The 22,571-nt window shown below is 44.5% G+C and overlaps 4 protein-coding genes and 1 non-coding gene across 8 annotated transcripts in view; 2 read left to right on the top strand and 3 right to left on the bottom strand.

The window, feature by feature from the left end:
- The first annotated feature begins 1,275 nt into the window (after window positions 1-1,275).
- On the top strand, window positions 1,276-7,438 carry si:dkey-222f2.1 (keratin, type II cytoskeletal 8). 2 transcript variants are annotated; one of them, XM_035386820.1, is made up of 9 exons: window positions 1,276-1,674; window positions 3,028-3,236; window positions 3,999-4,059; window positions 4,597-4,692; window positions 4,978-5,142; window positions 5,752-5,877; window positions 6,233-6,453; window positions 6,637-6,683; window positions 7,067-7,438. In XM_035386820.1, the coding sequence occupies exons 1-9, from the start codon at window positions 1,291-1,293 to the stop codon at window positions 7,165-7,167; spliced, it is 1,410 nt and encodes a 469-aa protein (XP_035242711.1). In that variant the 5' UTR covers window positions 1,276-1,290; the 3' UTR covers window positions 7,168-7,438. The 2 variants fall into 2 exon arrangements, with proteins under 2 accessions (XP_035242711.1, XP_035242710.1); XM_035386819.1 differs by having other exon boundaries at window positions 7,064-7,437.
- A 5,765-nt stretch (window positions 7,439-13,203) lies between these two features.
- On the bottom strand, window positions 13,204-14,473 carry LOC118210767 (pre-miRNA 5'-monophosphate methyltransferase). Its single transcript, XM_035387180.1, has 2 exons — window positions 14,215-14,473; window positions 13,204-13,934 (listed from the first exon to the last, which is right to left on the bottom strand). The coding sequence occupies exons 1-2, from the start codon at window positions 14,419-14,421 to the stop codon at window positions 13,353-13,355; spliced, it is 789 nt and encodes a 262-aa protein (XP_035243071.1). The 5' UTR covers window positions 14,422-14,473; the 3' UTR covers window positions 13,204-13,352.
- Window positions 14,474-14,716: 243 nt separating this feature from the next.
- On the bottom strand, window positions 14,717-14,790 carry trnai-aau. Its single transcript has one exon. It is a non-coding gene; the product is annotated as a tRNA-Ile (tRNA).
- A 2,006-nt stretch (window positions 14,791-16,796) lies between these two features.
- LOC118211527 (cytochrome c oxidase assembly protein COX14 homolog) lies at window positions 16,797-17,319 on the top strand. The gene has a single exon (XM_035388805.1). The coding sequence runs from the start codon at window positions 16,817-16,819 to the stop codon at window positions 16,982-16,984; it is 168 nt and encodes a 55-aa protein (XP_035244696.1). The 5' UTR covers window positions 16,797-16,816; the 3' UTR covers window positions 16,985-17,319.
- Window positions 17,320-17,519: 200 nt separating this feature from the next.
- The window catches only part of cers5 (ceramide synthase 5), a 28,785-nt gene continuing 23,733 nt past the window's right edge, over window positions 17,520-22,571 (bottom strand). For all 3 annotated transcript variants that reach the window (XM_035388804.1, XM_035388802.1, XM_035388803.1), the window contains exons 9-10: window positions 21,884-22,040; window positions 17,520-18,466 (exon numbers count right to left, since the gene is read on the bottom strand). In XM_035388804.1, coding sequence (XP_035244695.1) covers window positions 18,317-18,466; window positions 21,884-22,040 — 307 coding nt within the window. In that variant the 3' untranslated portion in view covers window positions 17,520-18,316. The remainder of the gene's footprint in view (window positions 18,467-21,883; window positions 22,041-22,571) is intronic.

Here is a 22,571-nt window from a genome sequence, read left to right on the forward strand (position 1 = left end):
TGTTTTGACTCGATGTTCAAGAGCCATCAAAAGCACAGAGGAAGGTGTGAGTGAGACCAAAATATTTGTGTGTTTATTTTTGCACCTTAGCACTTTTTTAAAAATTTATTTTGTACACATTTGTGTTAGGAGCATGTGAGCTGTAATAAATCAGTGGCTTTACAGGCCAGACTGTGCATAGCAAGTCTGGCCTGTAGGGAAGTCACACATTCAGTTAATTTCAGTAAATGAGGTATCACCTAAATCAATATGTTCTACCATCAGCACTTACTCTACCCCACAGTATAACCTGTTTTACTTTTTATGCATTTTACAAGAATTGCAAGTTCAGAGAGACTTACGCACCTTAGATTATTTTACATACATTCATTTATTCTGCTGTATATTTACCGATTCAGTATAAAAAGGGTTAAAATCTCATCTTTGAATTGCCCCTATGTCTGCTCAATGGGTGGAGGAATACTGTGGAGCAGATCTTTGCTTCTTCAATCTGACAATCTCTGCTCTTCATGGCCCCTACAGCACTGCACCGTAGCAGGTATCCATCAAACCAATGAGCTTTAGTTCTCTGGAATTTTCTTATTCTTGTTCTTATGTGGGACAGGCTTTTGTTCATAATTCTTTCATAATTAATTTCAGCCCCGATTTGAAATTAAGCATGTAGCAATCTTCCCTGTCAGTCCGAAACAGCAAAAATAAAATCATTTAAAACCTGCGTTGGCTGTTTTAAAAAACTTAATGGCAGTTGTTTGAACATTGAACAGTGGTTCACCTCAGTCCATCCTGGTCTTCCTGTAAAACCACCGAATGAAACACGATGGTGAATCTGTCGGTGAATGTGTCACGCAGAAACTTTGAATTTGATTTTTTGCAGACATTCGCATTATTTTGCTTTCCCTTGTAGAGAAATTCCCATGGGATTCCCATTATAATTTTTCAATAGGAATCCCGCGGGAATGCTGTCATTGGAACACCACTCCTTTGTGAACTGGCACCCATGAAACATGAGATTTTAATGGGAAACCAATGGGTTTCCCGATGGGAAAATAACAGGGATTTATTGTGTGATTTTCAAAATAATCTAATTGGATTTTGATGGTTATTTATTTGACAGACTTGTGATTGCTGTGAGGTTTCTCTCATATTCCCACGGCTGCTCAGAATGCCGAGTTGGCTCATGATTACATTAAACTCAGATTATGTTACTGAGGGAAGGGGCGCATTAGCGGGATGTCCAACTGGTTATTCCACATAAAGGACACCCCAGCTCCACCCCCGCTGCCTGAATAAATGGAAGCCGATCCAGCGGAGACGCACTTCACTGAGGTCAAGCCCGGCTGCTCCCGTCTCCCGCACCCACAGTACCGCCTCTCCGTCTCGCCATCTCTTCCCGCCATGAGTCTGCGGACCAAGCGCATCAGCTCCAACGGTCTGAGGACCGTTAGCAAACCCAGCGGTTACGGCGGCTTCGGCGGCGTCTCCTCCTCGAGCGGCTTTACGGGGTTCAGCGGCAGTTCTGCCTACTCCGGGCAGTCCATCAGCTCCGTGAGCATCAACCGCAGTCTTCTGGCGCCCCTCAACCTGGAGATCGACCCCAGCATCCAGATCATCCGCACCCAGGAGAAGGATCAGATCAAGACCCTCAACAACCGCTTCGCCTGCTTTATCGACAAGGTCAGTCCACTGCACACATGATTCTGATGTTTTTTGTTTTTTTTCAGAAGTATTTGTCCGCTGCTTGAGCACTTTATATGGTGAAGTCCCTGAAATGTTGAGCTGTGCGTTGCGTTGTGTTCTGTATCGTCGTGCGCGTCCGTCTCCGAGACCGTCCGTTACCTGGAATCATGACGGCGTTTGGGCATATACGCAAGGATTTACTACCTCTTTAGAAAAGTGAGGGTTGGGAAGATTGTAGGAACAACATACACTGAGATTTAAGGAATGCATAGGCCTACTACATTGCCAGCTGACATGTAATATTAATAATACAATTTCCAAATTTGGTTTGGAAAGATGTCAGTCGCAAAAAAAAAAAAAACTGCCATTGTACATTACAGGGCTCAAAACATTTTGTAATACTAAAACATTTATATTTTGATGTTTATCAACACTGCAGATTTTTGGGTGCACGCAGATAATGTTTCCTTTCTCACGGAAAGATATTGTGCAGTCTCTTTTACGCCTGTGTTGTGTTTTCCACCCCAAAATAACTCACCATTGTTTACAGTGCATTTGTTGCTTCGTACCCCATTCAAACTTTTGGAAAGCTAGACCAAAACACGTCTGAGTTGGTTCAGCCACCTGAGACCTGAATATTCAGAAAAGTGCGTTGCATAGTCCCTACTTTTATTTCGTGTCGAACAATAGAAACACAATATTTAAGCCTCAGGTCGGTAATTTTAACTTTTCAGCAGCTTGGTGTTGCAGCCAGTGTGTCTGCTGATTATGTCATGTTACCGTGTATAATCAGCTAAGTTAATATACTGCACCTGTAGGGCTTACAGTAATATTCTTCCCTGACAAACCTCTTTAGAGATAATTTATCAAAACACCGTTGAAAAAATGTATAGTTTAAAATACATTTAAAACTCTAAACAGCATAGTATAATATCATTCATACAGACAGAATCGGACGATGAATAGCGAGGCTCAGATGTGCTCGCTCATAGCTCAGCTGCAAAGTCCGTAATGCAGAAACTTATTCTCAAACTATCGTGTGTCACAGGCTCCTCCCACTTTTTATGACCTTCAGATATGGTCCAGGTGTTCAGGTGTTCATTGGAATAATTGCAGTTTAGAATAATTGCAGTCTCTCAGGCATAGACAACAGTTAGGGAGGACACAAAATGGCTGCAAACTTAGTCACAGAGAAACAAAACCTAATTAAATGCTGTTCGGACATTTTGAGTATGAAGGACAGCAAGAAATATAGGCAATGATAAACATATCTCTGTCTCTCTGTCTCTCTCTCTCTCTCTCCCTCCCTCTCTCTCTCTCTCTCTCTCTCTCTCTCCATCCCTCTCTCAGGTGCGCTTCCTGGAGCAGCAGAATAAGATGCTGGAGACCAAGTACGAGCTCCTGCGGAGCCAGACCTCCAGCCGCTCCAACGTGGAGCCGCTGTTCGAGGCCTACATGGCCGGCCTGCGCCGCCACATGGACATCGCCAACAACGACAAAACCAAGCTGGAGGGGGAGCTGAGGAACACGCAGTGCCTGGTGGAGGACTTCAAGCACAAGTGAGCGCTCGGGCCGCCTGGGCAAACCACCAAGGTGCTCTCTGAGGCTTCGTGAAGCAAAATGGGTGGAGCTACTAGAGTACATGCTGTCACTGACTCACTGGTTTCAACCAATTATTTTGACCTACCGAGGACAGCAAAATTCTTTCGTTTGTCCAGGAAAACCAATGATTGACAGCTTATTTGTGATGTTATCCACTGTCAGGTACATAAAACATAGGCTGTCTTATAAGCTAGCTAGCTGCTCTGACTCACTTGGCTATACCCTGATGTTAAACCTTGTAGCTGGCCCTCATAAACCAAATGTCACGATGCGTATAACTTTTGACTGGCTTTCATGTTCATTGACTGTCAGTGGAATTTACCTGCACTGTGAACCCCGCCCCTTCATGAATATTAATGATCCTGTGGTTTGTGGACTGCGCTATAAGTGCAGATGCCTTATAAAGCTACTAATAAGTATTGATCACATCAAGGTGAACCATGCATTCTACTCCAGTGGAATCATTAAAATATTAATTTATGGCAAACCCAGGTTAATCTGAATATATTAACAGAATAAGTTTTTGTGTTACCCACAATGCAATGCAATCAGCGCATGGAAGTCTGCAGGAGTGAACCCTGTTCTGATATCCTGTTCGACTAGGACCACTGAGAAGATTTTAAAAAGCAATAAAATTCACTCATTTGTGTCCATGCCATTTCAGTTGCAGTTTTTGCAGGTAAATCCCTGAGCCGTATCTTCCTGCTGTGCTCCTGCAGGTACGAGGAGGAGATCAATAAGAGGAACTGCCTGGAGAATGAGTTTGTGGTGCTGAAGAAGGTGAGAGGGCCTTTAGTCCCCTCGGCCTGCTTTGTGCTTTAACAGAAGCAGCCCTTCTGTTTGTGACCGTGACACCATTACCTCAGCTCAGCGCCTGAAGGAAGCGCAGCTACCCACCACAGTCCCATGAGACCGGAGCTCTGGGGGGAAGAACAGGCCGTATCACTGCAGCCCAGTGACAATACGCTCAGAGAGAAACACAATGGAGTTTATGGGTGAAACTAGCCCTCCCCACAAAGAAACTACAGAATAACCGGGGGTTGGGTATCACATGACCACAGCAAAATAGCTAAGAGGAAAAGCTGGAAAAGTCATAATAGTTCCACTGGGACAATCTATGTGGCTTTGTGGAAACTAGTGGCTTTGCTTTAAAATGTCATGGTTTTAAAATGGCTGCGTGTCACGGGCGCTGCTGTACTTTTTAACAGCAGTCCCAGAGTCGAGCCCTTCACAGAGAGCCCGAAGGTTTGCCTTAAGCGGCTGTTGGTGTGAGAACACAGAGATGTTTCTGCGGGTGAAACCGTCCTCCTCTTACAGGACGTGGACTCGGCGTACATGATGAGAGCCGATCTGGAGGACAAGGTGGGGGGCCTGACGGATGAGCACAACTTCCTGCGGGGCGCCTACGAAGAGGTACGATTGCGTCACCGAAACGGAGTACAGGAAGTGGAGTGTGGCAGGCCTCGGTATTAGATCTAGGGCTGAAGTCATCGTTGTCCCGAAAGCTTTTGTTCAAACCGGGCCCAAGGTTTCAGCGCATGTTCTGTGAATTGACCATTTCTTTGGTTCCCTAAGACCGCAAACAGCTGTTGCCTTGTGGGTCCCCAAGCCTAGCATTCAGCAGCCATTGGTTTGTCACCGTTTAGCAGCCAGGCAGTGAGGTGATGCGGATCAAGGCTTTTTATGTGTCCCTACTAGGAGCTGCGTGAGATGCAGGCCAGTATCAAGGACACCTCAGTCATCGTCCAGATGGACAACTCGCGCAACCTGAACATGGACCAGATCGTGAGCGAGGTGAAGGCTCAGTACGAGGAGATCGCAGCCAAGAGCCGGGAGGAGGCCGAGGCCTGGTACAAGAGCAAGGTGTGTGTGTGTGTGTGTGCGCGTGTGTGTGTGTGTGTGTGTGTGCGTGTGCGTGTGTGTGTGTGTGTGCGTGTGCGTGTGTGTCTGTGTCTGTGTCTGTGCGTGTGCGTGTGTGCGTGCGTGTGTGTGTATGAGTGTGTGTTAGAGAGAGAATGTGTGTGTGAGTGTGTGTGTGTGGGAGAGTGTGTGTGTGTGTGTGTATGTGTGTGTGAGAGGGAGTGTGTGTGCGTGAGAGAGAGTGTGTGTGTGTATGAGTGTGTGTGAGAGAGAGAATGTGTGTGTGAGTGTGTGTGAGTGGGAGAGTGTGTGTGTGTGTGTGTGTGTGTGTGAGAGGGAGTGTGTGTGTGCGTGTGTGTGTGAGTGGGAGAGTGTGTGTGTGTGTGTGTGTGAGTGGGAGAGTGTGTGTGTGTGTGTGTGTGTGTGTGAGAGGGAGAGTGTGTGTGTGTGTGAGTGCGTGTGTGTGTGTATGTGTGTGTGAGAGGGAGTGTGTGTGTGCGTGTGTGTGAGTGCGTGTGTGTGTGTGTGTGTGTGTGTGAGAGGGAGTGTGTGTGTGCGTGTGGAGGGGATGGCGGCGGGATGGCTAATGTTTTCCCCTTTGACCCCGAGCAGTTCGACCAGATGTCCTTCCAGGCGAGCCAGTACGCGGCCGAGATGCGCAGCGCGAAGGCCGAGATCGCGGAGCTGAACCGCGCGATTGGCCGTCTGCAGAGCGAGATCGAGGCGCACAAGAGCCAGGTGAGCGGCCTATGGGTGAGCCCCAGGGGGCCTGCAGGGGCTTTCACACGCGTCTACTGCAGGAACTGCCCAATTAAACAGCTGTTAAAAACATCACAGTCTGCCACTGAAGAGACTTTTAACATACTGCCCCCCCCCCAAAAAAAAGAACAGGAAGTGAAGTAAAATCTCACCAGAGGGAGGAACTCAGCTCAGAACAGGAGTTGATGTTTCCTTTCAGAGGTTTTACTGTCGGAATGTCTCTGCTGTAAAAGGCCTGTACTGAAGCATCTCTAATGATTGTTTGACCCTTGCCTGGGTGAAATGGGGGCCCTGATGCGGTTAAATGTCCCCCCCCTGCCCCCCCGCCCCCCAGCGCTTGAGCCTGGAGAGCCAGATTGCCGAGGCAGAGGACCGCGGCGAGTTGGCGGTGAAGGAAGGGAAGGGGCGGATCCGGGAGCTGGAGGACGCGCTCCAGAGGGCCAAGCAGGACATGGCCCGCCAGCTCCGCGAGTACCAGGAGCTGATGAACGTCAAGCTGGCCCTGGACATCGAGATCGCCACCTACAGGAAGCTGCTGGAAGGGGAGGAGGACAGGTGAGCACGAGCCGGGGTGGCGGTACGGAAGGGGGGGTTTAAACGCAGCTCGACCACTGAACCACACCCAATTATTTTGGGTTACTACTGATAGATCGCAACTGTGAAAAGTACTGAAGGACGAGGAAGCTTTGTCTTGTGAACATTGTTTAAACCTCAAACCTTCTCTCTTCTGTCTCCCAGGCTTGGGCAACAGGTGGTCTGTAACGTTCAATCAGTGACCAGCTACGGTAAGCACTGCCAGATGAGAAGTAAATATATACACACGCTGTAAATGAAGACGGTTCACTCCAATTTAATGTATTTTCACAGAAGTTTTACAACAAACTTCTGAATTTTCAGGCTTTTTCTGTTAGGTAGATATAAGTGATTGGCAAGTGATTGTATGTAATTGTATTGCTACATTATGCATTATGTCACAGTTTTCAGTGACTTTCTTGAATTGAAATTCAATTAATTTAGCCGCACCCTGTTTAGTGCACATACCACCTAACACAATTTACATGCATAGATGCACATTTAAAATGAGCCATTCGGCAGATGCTCTAATCCAGCCAGGTTGAAATGTTAGGAAAAAATGATCTGACCCCCTCTGCTCTCCTCTTTCCAGCAGGATCCAAATCTCTGAATGGCCATCAGCAGAGCAGCCCGGGTTCGAAGCTGCTGATCAAAACCACTGAGACCCGCAACAACACCAGATACAGCTCCTCCTAAGGGTCCGATCAGCCCCTCCCTCCAAACGAGCCTGACTGCCCCACTGCTACCCTGCAGCCTTCAGCACGCCCTGGCCAAAGAGCCGCTGTTTCTTTCTGTCATAGCTTTGATTTATTCATCAGACACCAATCATGTTCTGTGCTAGTGTGATTCATGGGGTGGATCTGGTCCTACTGGAGATCCTGTGCAGCAGTGGGTCCCAAGCTCAGTCCTGGAGATCTACCATCCTGCAGGTTTTCATTTCAACCCTAATTTTGCACACCTGATTCTACTGATTAGCAGCTCAACAAGATGCCTAGCTGTTGAATGAGGTGCGCTTTGTTAGGGTTGGAGTGAAAACCTCCAGGACAGTAGATCTCCAGGAACAGGGCTGGGCAGCCCTGCTCTAGCTGTTGAATGAGGTGCGCTTTGTTAGGGTTGGAGTGAAAACCTCCAGGACAGTAGATCTCCAGGAACAGGGCTGGGCGGCCCTGCTCTAGCTGTTGAATGAGGTGCGCTTTGTTAGGGTTGGAGTGAAAACCTCCAGGACAGTAGATCTCCAGGAACAGGGCTGGGAACCACTGCTGTACAGTCTCTACAAGTTACAGGGTCAAACTTTGAGTACAGAAAAATAAATGTGTTCAAACCTTCAGTTACAGTGATATTTTCTTTGTGTTTACATTGTAACTCATTATAATATTAAAAGACTAAAGGGGTAAATCTGTACACTGTAGTTAATGAATGTCATCCTTTTGTTCCCTCCATTAAAATAGCACCTGCTGTACTTGTATGGAATTGTCAAGTTACCCCCCAAAATACTTTAGCCACACAGTTCACCCTTCCATGAAACAGGACTTACATCTCCTTAAGGACAGCAGATAAAACCTGTGAATTAAACGTCGAACCACTCTTCAGAGCTCAGTCTCGATACACATAATTTATTACTTTTTCATTAGTCTGAAGAGGTTAAACATGAATGCAGGTATTAAAGTGGAGATGAAAGGCTTAAGGTTTGGATAGAAACAATGGCGCAAGAAGATACTTCAGAAAACAAAACCTGCGGTAAGTCTGCACTCTTTTTCTAAAATCAAAGCAGAACCACACCTAAAACCTGACAAAGAGATTTCAAAAGATAAGGCATACCTCTGTTATCTCATTGGGTGAAATGTGGGAACTTCTGTCATGCTACTGCAAAATATCCATACATAATAAGTTTTAAGCAATTTGTCTGTACAATTTATCTGCATGGTATTAATGTGGGATGTAATCAAGTGCAAGTAAATAAAAATGTGACTTATGATTATAGCAAAACTTAGCTGAGGAACCGTCTGCCTGAATCATTTTTACTGATAGAGGCCATCTCTTGCAGAGTCCAGTTTGTACAGTATAATGGTTGTCAGTTTAAAGAGCAATTTGTATTTAATTGAAAAATTATGAAAGTGAAGCTGTTTACTGCAGACAGATGCAAACACTCCAAGCTGAAATCCGTAGTATGTTGTTCAGTCCTTTTACGAAGCACCCTTTTCCTGGCCACGGTATAAATACTAAAATAAAAACTAGGTAAATACAGTTTACCCTACAATTACCAATCTAATAAATAACTCTCTGGCTCTAGGTAAAGGCTCTACCACCTGTTTCAAGTTTTTCCATTCTTTCAATCTAGAAAACCAGCCGTTCTGGAATGGTTGAATTCAGTAGTTGTTGGAGTCAAATTCTCATTTAACTGCACAGAGCGATGCCTATAAAACACCTTAAAGTTGAAGAGCATCACTTTGAATTGTTACCCCAGCATCACTGATTACTACTGTACAGTAAATGTTAAAATAAATCAGTTGGGATGCAGTTCGTTTTTAAGATATTTATAAGATATTGCCTTAAATCCAGTAGAAGAAAGTTATTTGCCATTGGTGCTATTTCATCTGTGTGCCTATGACCCATCACTTCCTATCTGGGAATAATATCAACACTCAGCAGCCTTACCAGGAAGAAAAGCAAGGACCCAAGAACAGAACCTTGTGGTACTCCACAGCTATCTCCAGGCAGGAATCCGACTTAACTAATCCTTACCTAGGCTGAGTGGTTTTATTTTCTTCACTAATTCTGATTGATAAAAGAATAACTGGAAGGTTTGCAGAAGTGGGGACCTTCGCAAAAAATGCATAGCACACGTTTTCAGCAGTTATCAATTATGAATGTATGATATTATAAATCTTTATCACTTTGTTTGGACTACTGTCAAGGAAAGATATATATCAGATACAAATGTCTAGAAAAGCGGCAGAGTACAATTTTTGAAGTGTTTTCTACAGGCATAATTTTAAGTGGGAATGTTAAGTGGTTTAGACAGAACACTGAATGTTTTAAAGCCAGGAAAGTGTGGTGAAGGATATAGTCATGGCAGTCCTAGTACTGACTGTGGTTGGGAGTTCCACGGGATGAGGCGTGACAGGCCACAGCTTTGCACGGGCAGGGAGGGGTCCGGTTAGTAGGGCACTGCCACCTCATTGCTCAATGGCGACCCCTACAGTACATCAGGAGCCTACTGCAAGACATCTGCCATAATGGATTTGCAGGTCAGCTGGTGGATAGTCAAAAGGCTAGACTGTGCCCTCCAAAATTCAGGTAGGGCGCTGAAGCAGTGGGACAGTCTGAAAGTGGTAACTATCTGTTCAAAATCAGGGAGTAAAAATGGGAATTTTCTTTATGTTACATTAGTACAAGTTTCTGCAGAATGGCACACCTTTGTTCCCAGTTCAATTAAACCACTGCCTCTCTAACCTGCATTCCATTCCAAATAAGGTTTCGGTGACACAGAATATGATGATCATTATAGTAAAAGAACTGGAAATATCAGTCTATATGCATCTAACAGAGAGCAGTAAAAGAGGTTCGAAGATAAAGAAAGGCCAGAGGAGACAGGGTTTGGTACAGATAAATTTCCTTAAAAAGGAGATACTTCCATTAAAGAATGATGTCACATTGCATTGGTAGCTGATGCCGCAGTGAGTCCATTGTGTCATTTGATTATCTGGTTGCTATGCATCTGGCGTGCTCTATAAAATGTGAAATGACCTGGCATTAAAGGTTAAAGCAGAGGAGAGGATCCTGGGGGAAATCTTAGATTCACATTTTGGCTTCCAATCACATATAAGAAACATTACCAAAGTGTGCCTTTTAATCTTCAGAGCATTCCAGCAGTTAGACCCTTTCTTTCACAGTCCGATGCTTAGAATGAATTCATGCAAGACTTGACCAAAACAAGGAAGAGAGCTCATATTACACTAGTTACTCTGGCTGCCTGTTTATTTTAGAATTTATCTTCTGGATCTATTTTACTCATTCTTACAGCCTTATATTACTTGGCACCAAAATAAACTGCCAAACTTACAAAGTACACAATAAAATATTCAGTGTTAAATCAACTCTTACAGAGTACATATGGTCCCTACAGGATTACCAGTATTTTAAGTATTCCAGCTTTTTGTTTTACGGTGTTTTGTATTTTCCTGGAACTGTTTTAATTACATGAAACACAGTGTAAATCCATGCTAGCAGAGCACATGGCCGTCAAATGAAACAGTAACATGGATGATAGGATGCCGGACGTAAAGACAGAAACAATGGCTCTGCAGGAACTTCCAGGTTCTTAGGCGAGGAAAAAGTTCACTTGTTATTTTTCATCCAGCTTAAAATTGTGCAAATTACTGACAATTTAAATATAAAAAACTTATTTTCTTCAATATTCAGAACAAAAAAGTATTTTGTACATTCATTGTTGGTAACATATTTCATTGAAAATTCTCTGGTATTTTCAGAAGTGTTTTCAAATATTACCAGCAACTAAAGAGTTAAAATATTTAAATTACGTATCTGAGCCAGGACTGGGACCCGCCCAGTAATAAGAAACCAATGAACTCCAGCGCTGAGAGGTTCCCACCATCCAGAGTGAAAGCCCACAGCATCTAGAGTTTCTCCTTCACTTCAGCAGCAAACCAGCTGGATGAGGAAAGAAAACAGGCCTGACAGGTGTGTAAAAAAATACATGGAAGCCTTTAATTCTTCAGCCAAATATTATTTTTTGTTTTAATAACATTTTTTGGCTGGACCGCAACAGCGGGGTCAGCCCTATAAACGCGAATGTCTGTGACTGAGTGAATGCCATTTTGACAAAGCAAATTTCTGACAGCTACTGTGACTTTAGGTTAAATCCACCCAAATTCCAGAAATGCACTTCGTTGATAAACAAATGGTCAGGCGCTTTCTTTGGGGAATCGTGATTTTGTGTAGGTGGGGTTTTCAATAGAAGGCTGCAATTCAGGCCACATCAAGCGCTGACCTACAATGCAGCACTGTCTAAAGTAATACTGTTCAGCCAATAAGCTTGCAGGACACAAACCTAACTGTGACCTCCCTTTCCAAACACTGTGACAGAGTACCGGTGATCAAGACTGCATTACTAGAGCAGAAACCAGGCAGACGTGCATCAGAAAATTAATTTCCACAAGTCTGATATTCACTGTGACATCTGCATGCAGGCACATTATATTAAAACTTCCTGATTAATGCCTCGGTATGCTGTTAGGTGCTTATGCCTATTAGATGGAGGCATCATGTTGTTCCATCTACACAAGTATCTGTGATGCATTTAACAGTGCTGATAGTAGCATGGCATAGGAGTGCATAGTAACTTGTGAACTCGACCAGTATTTTGCAGTAACAGACTTCCCACATACAGCCCCGCTTAGTGTATTGTTACTACCCACTTATGTACAGACCCCAGAGAGACAGAACACAGGTCTCATCTCTCTCCCAGGTATGTCAGTCAATTAGAACAGATAGCTGTGCCAGAATAGTGGGCCATTGAACCTGAACACAAAGAGCACAAAGACAGGAGAGAACGTGTAGAAGTCAGCTAGAAGAGTGAAAAGTTACGATTGTCAGTTGTTTCTGCTACAGCATGTGAACGCTCAGGTGTGCGGTTCTGTGCTAGGTTGGGGTACTGTCAGTCCAGGATCACTCACATAGTTGTGATCTCTCCAGTCTCCACGTCCTTTAGATACACTACCATAGCATAGCGCTCTGGGGCTTTCCATATTTCGCGTAATTCACGCAGGTACAGCCCAGCCCCTCCCCTGGTTCAAGTCCACGCCTTTTGACACAACCTGCAGCCCAAGATGCATCACTCCGCCCCTCTGAACTACATATTCCACATCCCTTCCTTTGGACTTCCTGCTTTACCACATCATTTAATACCTCTCCCGTAACCTGCTCAGCCATGACAGATCCCTAATTACATTCCTGTTACATCCATTCTGCCTCTATTTTACACCAGGCTGGCCAGTGGGGGATGGGCTCCTCCTCTGTAGCCGGGTTCCTCCCGAGATTTCTTCCCATCATGGAGTTTTTAAAAATGTTTTTACCTCACTTGCTTTTTGGGGGTTCAGACCTGGTTTTTGCCCAATGTTTCTCTGTAACTCTGTAAAGTGTCTTCGTGACAGTTCTCTGTAAAAACACTATACAAATAAAACTTATTTGATTTGTTTCATACTTATTTTTTCATTATGCTCTAACCAACTTGCGGCAACACCTGTTATGAACAGTGCATGAAGTCATTTTGAAATATGTGAAAAAAACTCAATTTTTCAACATGTATCAGACTAAAATGTATGCCAGTTTAAAATCGTTTTCCACTTAAATGTCCTGAAGTGCTTCCCAAGGATTTCTCACGTCACATTTATCTATTATAGATCGTGCATCATTACTATCCTGCGAGCAGAAAACATTTAATGCGAACTGAGTCACAGGAGATATACTAGTTCATTACATGGCTCGTGGGCTCAGGCAGTCTAGGGAAGTCCGCTTATATGTTAGGCAGAGAACATCACCGCCCCCTTGCGGCAACACAGCGCCTCTACAATACACACATTTAACTTCATCATTTAACGTTCGTTTACCAAAATGTTCTGTGGTTATGCAATACACAGATAACACAGTATGAGAATGACAATATAAACCACATAAATATTCATTCACAAAGGTAATGAAATTACTAAAACATATGTAAAACTGTAGTTTATTGTATAGTTCGTTTTTCAAACCCATATCTCCTTGAATATTGCCAGAAGGAAAATAAATGATAACATCATCCACTTTGGCTGCATAGGGTCGTAGTAATGGCGAGTCACATCACAATAAGACTCATAAACTTATATTTCTTCCCGCCTCATTTCTCGTCTGCCAAAGAGTAGCAGTTTGCGGTCCCAGGACGTGCTTCCGAAGCTGCGCAACAGTTCCATACCGCACTGCCTCTCCAGATGCTCTCTGGCACGTTCCGCTATGTCCCCTCGGATCTCAAGTGTCTTGAAGTGATCGAAGTCGCGGCGGCCCAGTTTGCGCAGACGGCGGGCCGCAGAGCGATAGCACTTCCAGGGCTGCGCCTCCAGGAGAAGGTGGTCACTGAGGGAGGCCAGGCGGCCAAGGAGCTCCAGCAGCGCGGCGTCGCCGTGGTTCAGATGCACCCACATGGTGACGGCCAGGCACGCGCACAGGTGAAAGCGCGAGCGCCCAAACCTCGCCAGGTAACCCTCCAGCTGTGTCCGACTGTCCCGATCATGTGTGACATCCAGAGGAATAAAAGAGACGTTTTCCCGGAAAGGGTTGGAATGTTCTGCCCGGAGAATAAGATCTTCGTCCAGGTCGACACCTAGGAGGCGAAGCTCCCCGGTTTCAGCTGCGTCCCCACTAGCGCAGTGCCCTGTCAGGTGCGCATATAGAGCCACGCTTAAATCCTGCGTAATTGAAAGAGAGATTGAAAGAGAATTAGCGACTCTTTTAAAGCAGAGGGTCAAAATGGGTTAAAACAAAACTGGTGACCGAGCTACCAGTGTGGATGTATTTATCACGACATAATACAGTAATATTAATTTTGCTAACAAGAAAGAACATTAATTTCAGAGAAATGTATTATGAAAACTCGCTCTCTCAGCCATGCAGCCTTTGCCGTTATAAAACACAGCTAATAGCAAGTAGTTTAATATTCCTTGTTCTGTTGACTTAAAAAAGACTCACCCCAGAATTACACCCCACGTCAAGCACAAGTATAGTTTCGCTTCTCTCAGTGCTGTATCCGATATCTTGAAGAAGCGTTCTCGGTATGAGACTCAGTCGGTTCTCTGGGGGATTGAACGAATAGTAATTAATAAAATTTCCGAATGGTGCTGCTCCAGGATCATTGCTTTCGTCGTTAACTTCACAGTCGGCTATCGCTGCTGCCATTATCCGCACCGTCCGACAACAAAAAGAGTCCGGGTGAAAATGGTGCGTACAGTGCTTCAAGCCCGACGGCACAGAAATTTGCATAGCTTGCACATTAAAAACAAAAATTTCGACCTAAACTGTACTGTGTTATCACTATCTAAATTTGTTGGCTCGTTTCTTATAATATTGCGTAAATTCGTTTTTAGTTTAATTTAGTTGAACTAATTAACATGCGTATTTTCTATTTTTATTTTTTCAGTTATGCAAAAAAAAGGCAATACGACTTTTTCTTAACGTCTAAGAAAAACGGAAGTGGCCCGTACGGGGATCGAACCCGCGACCTTGGCGTTATTAGCACCACGCTCTAACCAACTGAGCTAACCGGCCAATTGCGCTAAAACTTGTAATTCAAACATTATAAACTTTCAGTAAGTATGTTATATTTGGAAACGTATTCTTTACGTCAATGTCAGGTGTCTTTTTTATGCCATTTACTGCCATAAAAATTGCATCTTTTATCTGAACACTAACATCTTTAGATGTATTTAAACGTACTCTAGGCTAACGCATTTTTCCCTTCTGAGTACCCATACTTTTCAAGGTGTCACGTGATTTTTGGATAGTGGCCCTACATTTTATAGCCTGACATTGAGGCAACAAGGTGCATTTCCTGTGTTTTCTTGGTTAGAAGGTAGGTGATATGAAGTATTGAGCTAGCTATAAAGTGTATACGTTTGAAAAAAGTTAGCTCTTAAATCGAGGTGTCAAGTAGTGATGATAGAGTAAACCGCATCACAGCATGATGTGAGAGAAATGACTGATAATTCGTTAGCCTAGCTGATCAGCTAGCTACCCAAGGCCAATATGCGAAACATAATACGCACTCAACTAACATGACATCGATGGTTTTAGGCCAAGCCAGTAGTACACAATTACTCTGCGTTGTAGTAAGAAAAGCAGATAGGCATAAAAGCTACGTTAATTGAATATGGTCGTTCGTAATATGCACCTATGTTTTCGTTTCTGGCTAGCCTAACGTTGTCGTAGATTAGAACATTCTTAACCTCGCAACACTTATGTTTCGGCACAAGCAATGCCGTAAGCGCGGTCCTAAAAATGTGTCCTACTGTGAAGGGTGCCTGACCCGCAATTGTAGAAATGTGGTACCCCGGAGGTGCAATTATATCAGGAAATATGATAACACTTTTTTTTAAAAAAAGGTTGTATACTGTCACTGTATTTATATAAAAACCTAAACACACATTTAAAAAAAAAAAAAAAAAAAAAAAAACACTCGTCAGTCACCGACTCAGTCTGTTTATAATAGCACCATAGATCGCGCTGCACCCCTCTTACAATTAAAAAAAAAACTTTAGGTTACACGCCAAGTTTAAAAACAGACCCACCAGTCTTACTTTGACAACTCTGGGACTGAACTGGCCCACCTTTTAGTTAGAACTAAAAAGTAACTTAAACATCCAGTGAGCACTGGACTAGTACTGGTTCAGTATTTTAGTATCATTTTTTGTGGCCTACTTGAGTATACTTGATGTAGCTACTGAAAGTTGCAAAGAAGTTCAAATATGAGCCTAAGTATACTATCCTAGAGTGTATAATATTTCAAAGGTGAAACAAGTATACTTTCTTATTTTAAGAACATATGCAATGGTAATGTGCTTATAAAACTTTGTAGATCCACCTTGTCATAGATCCCTTCAGCCTAAAACTGGTTATTCAGGTAGTATGCCTATCGTGATAATCATGAGACATCATCATAAAATTCATGGGAGAATCCATAGTTAGTACATAAGAAAACTGAAGTGAGCCTCAGCCATGTTTTTGGGTTAATGAAACTAACTGCACAGTCGAATATGTTATTGTTCAGAAATCATTGAAATACATGAGGATAGGACAGTACTTTGCACACACCAGGATCTATAATCAGTGGAATTTTATAACTTCCTGAATTACGTCTCTACATTGGATTATTAGAGAATGCGCAACAACTTATTCTTTCACTTTAGCTACCTTGGGTAGATTTCTGTCGAGTACATTCAGGTAGGTAAAGGGTACACTGTAGCATAGTGGGTAAGGAACTGATAGGTCATAGGTTCGATTTCTGGGTAGGACACTGCTGTTGTACGCTTGGGCAAGGTATTTAACCTGCATTGCTTCATTATATATATAGCTGTATAAATGGATGCTATGTAAAAGTTGTGTAAGTCACTCTGGATAGGAGCGTCTGCTAAATGCCTGCAATGTAATGGTATATAATCCCACCGAGACACAGTAATATGTGTAATTGAATCATACAGGGTCACATTTACTAGTGCGATTGCATTTTGTCAGTCTCTAGTCTATTGTAATACGCCCTTCCGTGCTGTGAGCTCTAGGTAAGAGACGAGCCGTCGCCATGGTTTCGGGGAAGAGGATGGCTGACGTGGGATACAAGCTGTTCTCGGGATCCATGATGCTGCTGACGGTGTACGGCGGCTACCTGTGCGTCCTGCGCGGACATCGCTACATGGAGCGGCAGAAACAGCTTCAGCTTCAGGCGGAGAATCAAACGAACTCGGACTGATCTCAAAATGGATCCCTTTCCGAGACCTGCGCGAGCTGACATCATTCGCACATCGAAAGTCGCTTCGACCTCAGCCTCTCGTTTCACCCAAAGAAGTCATGCAAGAAAAGGCAACGCACCACAACTCCACGCTTTGAATTACAGAAACATGTTTTTGCCTTGGTAACATTATATTCTAGTTAAAATCAGTGAATTGTTTTATGTATATAATTGAAAATGAACAATGTCTGATTTAAGTGTAACAGCCTTTTCAGTTTCTTTATACTCGAAACTGGACCACTGCACTAGAAAATACAATTTTGTGTGACCTGCTCATTAAAATGTAGACTAACTTACTCAAGTATGGAATGGAAATATTTTAACATGTCAAAACAAGTCAGTGCAATTTAGCTTTTAATTTGACGGGTGTCCCACAGTCTGGGAACCCCTGTTGTAGGAGACTGGAATAATGAAGCCAGTTTACTCTAATGGTGAGGAAATTCATTACCTTCAGCCATATCAAGAGGGAAATAATCTGTTGAAGTGTCCACTTGTCTTTAACCTAAAACTATTTTTACTCTTTCTGAGCATTTTTTCCCCACAAAGTTGAGAGCCAGCTAATTCAGAAAGCCTGGTTATGTAATGAAGCATGTAATGTAATGTCTTACTGCTTACGTTAATCCAATATTAACCTCCCCTGACTTGTAAAAGCATATATGGATGTTGCAGTAGAGTATTGTGGCGTTCACAAATTTGCGTGGGTCATGGTTTGGGTGTGGCTTCAGCTCCAGACGTAGTAGAACATCACAAATACTGAACAATCAAATAACATTTTAATAAACTTATTTGGTCTCCAAATAAAAATCAACAAAACAATCAGAAACCGCAACAAATAAAAACAGGCTAATGAGTTGAACCACAAAGTAAAAATGAAGAACTCAAGTAGATCTGACCAATAAAACAAGTGGGTGGGAACTAATTTCATCATGTCTGCACATGTGGAAAGGAGGGGTTGAGAGACCCCCCCCCTCCCACCTGTACTGGGGAAAGGCACTCACTGATTCCATTCATCTGTCTAATTGCATTTTTCTTTTTGGTGCTCACAGCGATTGTCACACGTTTAGTGTCCATTATACCCGTCTTTCCTCACCGTCCCCAGCCTCCCGAGTGTGTTCAGCCACAGAAGTGATGAGAGGTAACGAGCCGGTACAGAACTTTTAACCGAGGAATGCAGCTTGTTTTTGTCGTCTTTGGGTCTGGAAGGGAGAGGGGAGGCGAGGGCAGTGAGGGGCGTGTCGTCAGGGATAGACCCGTCGGGAGCGTCAGTCTGAGCGTCGGTCTCCCGCAGCGCGGTCACCAGCGGTCCTGCGCCCAGGCCGCGGCGGCGAGGTGGCCGTTCGTCCCGTTCTCGCCCTTGGGGGCCGTCAGCTTGGCCTTGTCCTTGGCCGTTTCGGCTTCGTCCTCCGAGCTGCTCTCGATGTCGCTCCGGTCGTCTTTGGACACCTGAGGCAGAGGGGAACAGGTCCAGTCTCCCTGCAGCACTAGCACGCTCAGAAACAGGCTTCCGTTTGCCTCACCTTTATAGCCTCCTTTGCGGTCATCTGTTACAAACGGCTATTTATCAAAAAAAAAGGCGCTTCAAACCTTTACCTACTGAACAAACGATTTAGTTTGCCATTTTTATGGAATTGAGGTAACTCACAATACACAAAACCAGGCCACAAAGGATCTGATGGGCCCTGGGCCATTTCTAAGTACTGAACCCACATAACAAATACACTTTGAAGGTTGATTTTGAATAGCCGTTGGTGGAGTGGTCCATATTTGCCGTCACTCTTTTTGTTAGGTGTGCGGTTTGCCGTTTACCCGCAGACTGAGGTAACCGGCACAGTACCAGGCCTGCGCCTGAACTCACCAAAGGTCTCTGCCATAACCTGGCAAGCAGTCCCAAGCCTGGTAACAGTGTGTACTTCCTGGGAAAATTTACCTTTACCCCGTCTCCACCTATGCCACACTTCGGCCACAAGATGGCACTGCAGTGACTGAATGAGGACTTCATGCATTTTGCAGATATGCACATTGACTGAGGTGAGCAGGTTATAAATTCACCGCTCCAAGAGCTAAACGGAGAGGGGGAGGCCGCAGAGGTTCGAACCCAATCTGCGCTAAAGAGCGCGCAAGCCGCAGAAAAGAAAAGAGAGAAGGAGAAAAGCGGAGGAAGAGAAAGGGTAAAAGGACTTACAGCAGAGAGGAGCGGAAAAGTGCAGTTCCCCGTGAGGCTGAGAGAGGAAGAGAGCGAAGGAGAGGGAGGAGTGGAGGAGCACATTCAGGCCAGAGACAGACAGAGAAAGACAGGATCCTCCCTCTACCTGAAAAGAGGAAAGCAGCCAGTTCTACAGAGAGAAAGAGAGGAAAGTGAATCCACATACCCTACCACACAGAAAAGAAAAGCACTGTATGAGGAAAAAGAAAGGAAGAAGGAAATCAGGAGATACAGAAGTAAATGAACACTGGTGTTCTACAGGTTTGTATCTTTTCTGTTATTCTCCATATATACTAATGAAATGATGACAGAAGACACTACTGCACAATCATGTGAAATATGCTCATGACATGGCTTTGATTAGGTGACATTCAAAAGACCCACCTCTGTATGGGGAACCTAACTGATCAGGCCAGTGCTGGGTTCACTGGAAAAGTAATGTTAAAAAACTAAGGAGCTCATCATACCTGGAAAAACCAATCTGTTCACCCGTGTCCTTCCACAGTCAGTCACTTCTACAACAGAGTCCTTATGTCGATTCACTTATACCACCGAATCCTTACAGTGAGTCACTTCTACAACAGAGTCCTTATGTCGATTCACTTATACCACCAAGTCCTTACGGTGAGTCACTTCTACCACCAAGTCCTTACGGTGAGTCACTAATACCACCGAGTCCTTACAGTGAGTCACTTCTACCAGTCCTTACAGCGAGTCACTTCTACCACGAGTCCTTACAGTGAGTCACTTCTACCACCGAGTCCTTACAGTGAGTCACTTCTACCACCGAGTCCTTACGGTGAGTCACTTCTACCATCGAGTCCTTACGGTGAGTCACTTCTACCACTGAGTCCTTATGGTGAGTCACTTCTACCACCGAGTCCTTACAGTGAGTCACTTCTACCACCGAGTCCTTACAGTGAGTCACTTCTACCACCGAGTCCTTACAGTGAGTCACTTCTACCACCGAGTCCTTACGGTGAGTCACTTCTACCACTGAGTCCTTATGGTGAGTCACTTCTACCACTGAGTCCTTACAGTGAGTCACTTCTACCACTGAGTCCTTATGGTGAGTCACTTCTACCACTGAGTCCTTATGGTGAGTCACTTCTACCACTGAGTCCTTACAGTGAGTCACTTCTACCACTGAGTCCTTACGTTAACCTCTTCTCTTCAAACAAAGAGCAGAGTCCTGAGACATAATTTATGTGGAGTGTACAGGACTGTTGGCTTGGTGAAGATCGGCATCCATGGGTGTAACTATCAAGGCTGGCCTCGCTGATATTTTATTACACTGATTTGGAACATGAATGAGAACATGAAATTGGTACCTAATCATGTTTGTAAGCTAGATTGTTGAGAAACTGGTGATTGACCGTTGTGATTGCTATTCCTGATCTGATTGCTATTTGTGTCCTGATATGTGTGTCCTGAATATTTTAATGCCTTGTTTTTTTCTTTTTACTGTACATAGGGCAAGATGTTGCAGGTTTCTTCTGAAAATGAGATTTTATCTCAGGAGACTAACCTAGATCAGGGGCAGTGGAATGCTATAAATGTAGGCAGGCACGAGCTCTTTCTGAAACCAGGACATGGCTGAACACAGAGAGGAAGTGGGATGCCCACACGCGACAACGTGCACAAGCACGCTATGAGTGTACAGCAGGGGCCTCACAGTAAGAGTCGCGCACAGCTTCCATTTTAAACGCAAGTCTGAGTCATGTGTGGGCTAACTGGCCTGACAGTTCGCAAGTCCCCTCTCCCGCCGTCCAGTGAACAGGAGCGAAAGAGCCTAGCAACATCTGCCGCTGACAACAGCAGCCATGGACTCAAACAAGTAAGACACGCAATGTTGCAGAGATACACGTAATATTCTATTGTAGCCACTAGCAGTAATATAGGTAACCTCTCAAAGGTCATTTTATCATTAAGCTAGCGTTGCTTAGCTTCAGCTTACTGTAGTGGCTTCAGATGGTCAAGCATGACACTAAGCATGCTGCATTATGCTTGGCTATGCTACACGACAGCACTGATCCTTAATTTCTGCTAAACATAATGACAAACTCTTTCTCCTTTTAAAGAAAGCATAGGCATCAGTTATCTGCTTCAGACCAATCAATCGCCCAAGTTAAAGTGGTGCCTGTGCATCTATAAATCTGATCTGCTAAGAATCAGCCTCCTCTGGGAAAGGAGTTTGAGCAGCAGTCACCTGGTCTCAGTTTAGACCTCACAATAACTGGAAAATCTACAGAATATTAAAAAAATCAGGGAAGGAAATAATTAACCCGGGGTATATGGAGTGACTCAGGGTGAAAGGTGTGACCCAGGGTATACAGCGTGGCCAACGGTATAAATGACCTGGGGTATATGCAGTGACCCGGGGTATATGCAGTGACCGGGGGTATAAGGAGTGACCCAGGGTATATGCAGTGACCCGGGGTATATGGAGTGACCCGGGGTATATGCAGTGACCGGGGGTATATGCAGTGACCGGGGGTATATGGAGTGACCCGGGGTATATGGAGTGACCCGGGGTATATGGTGTGACCCGGGGTATATTCAGTGACCCGGGGTATATGCAGTGATCCGGGGTATATGGTGTGACCCGGGGTACATGCAGTGACCCGGGTACATGCAGTGACATGCGTCACACCCACCTTCCCGCGCACTATGGCTTTGAAGGCGATGCGGGCGATGAGGTAGGACCAGATGACGTGCAGGGCCTGCAGCACCAGCAGGAGCCCGTTGAAGAGCCACCAGGAGGGGTAGGGACCGATGATCTCCCAGCTCTCAAACAGCGTAGTGTTGAGGATCCTGCATCACACACACCCAGCAGCACGTCAGACCCCGCCTCCAACTCACCCTTACGGCTTAAAACCTGAACACAAGCCTGCAGACCCCTGGCTGTCTGTCAGTGAAGCACGTTATGAAGCAAAGCACAATCAGAACAGAAAAGCCTCATAAGCATCAAAACTCAAATACTGCTGAATGTGACACTTTGAAATTATGGTTTAGTGTAGTATTTGTATAACAGTTCTATCAAGCTTGAATACATTTTGTGGAAACAGACCCTACTCCACTGCACTAAAACCTACAGCACAGAACTACACCCTACTGCACCACACTAAACCCTACTGCACTATACTAAACCCTACTGCACTGAACTAAACCCTACGGCACTACACTAAACCCTATTGCACAACACTACATCCTACTGCACTGAACTAAACCCTACTGCACTACACTAAACCCTACTGCACTACACTAAACCCTACGGCACAACACTAAACCGTACTGCACTGCACTAAACCCTACTGTACTGCACTACACCCTACTGCACTATAC

This window comes from Anguilla anguilla, chromosome 13 (assembly GCF_013347855.1).
Source record: "Anguilla anguilla isolate fAngAng1 chromosome 13, fAngAng1.pri, whole genome shotgun sequence".
Classification (NCBI taxonomy): Eukaryota; Metazoa; Chordata; class Actinopteri; order Anguilliformes; family Anguillidae; genus Anguilla; species Anguilla anguilla.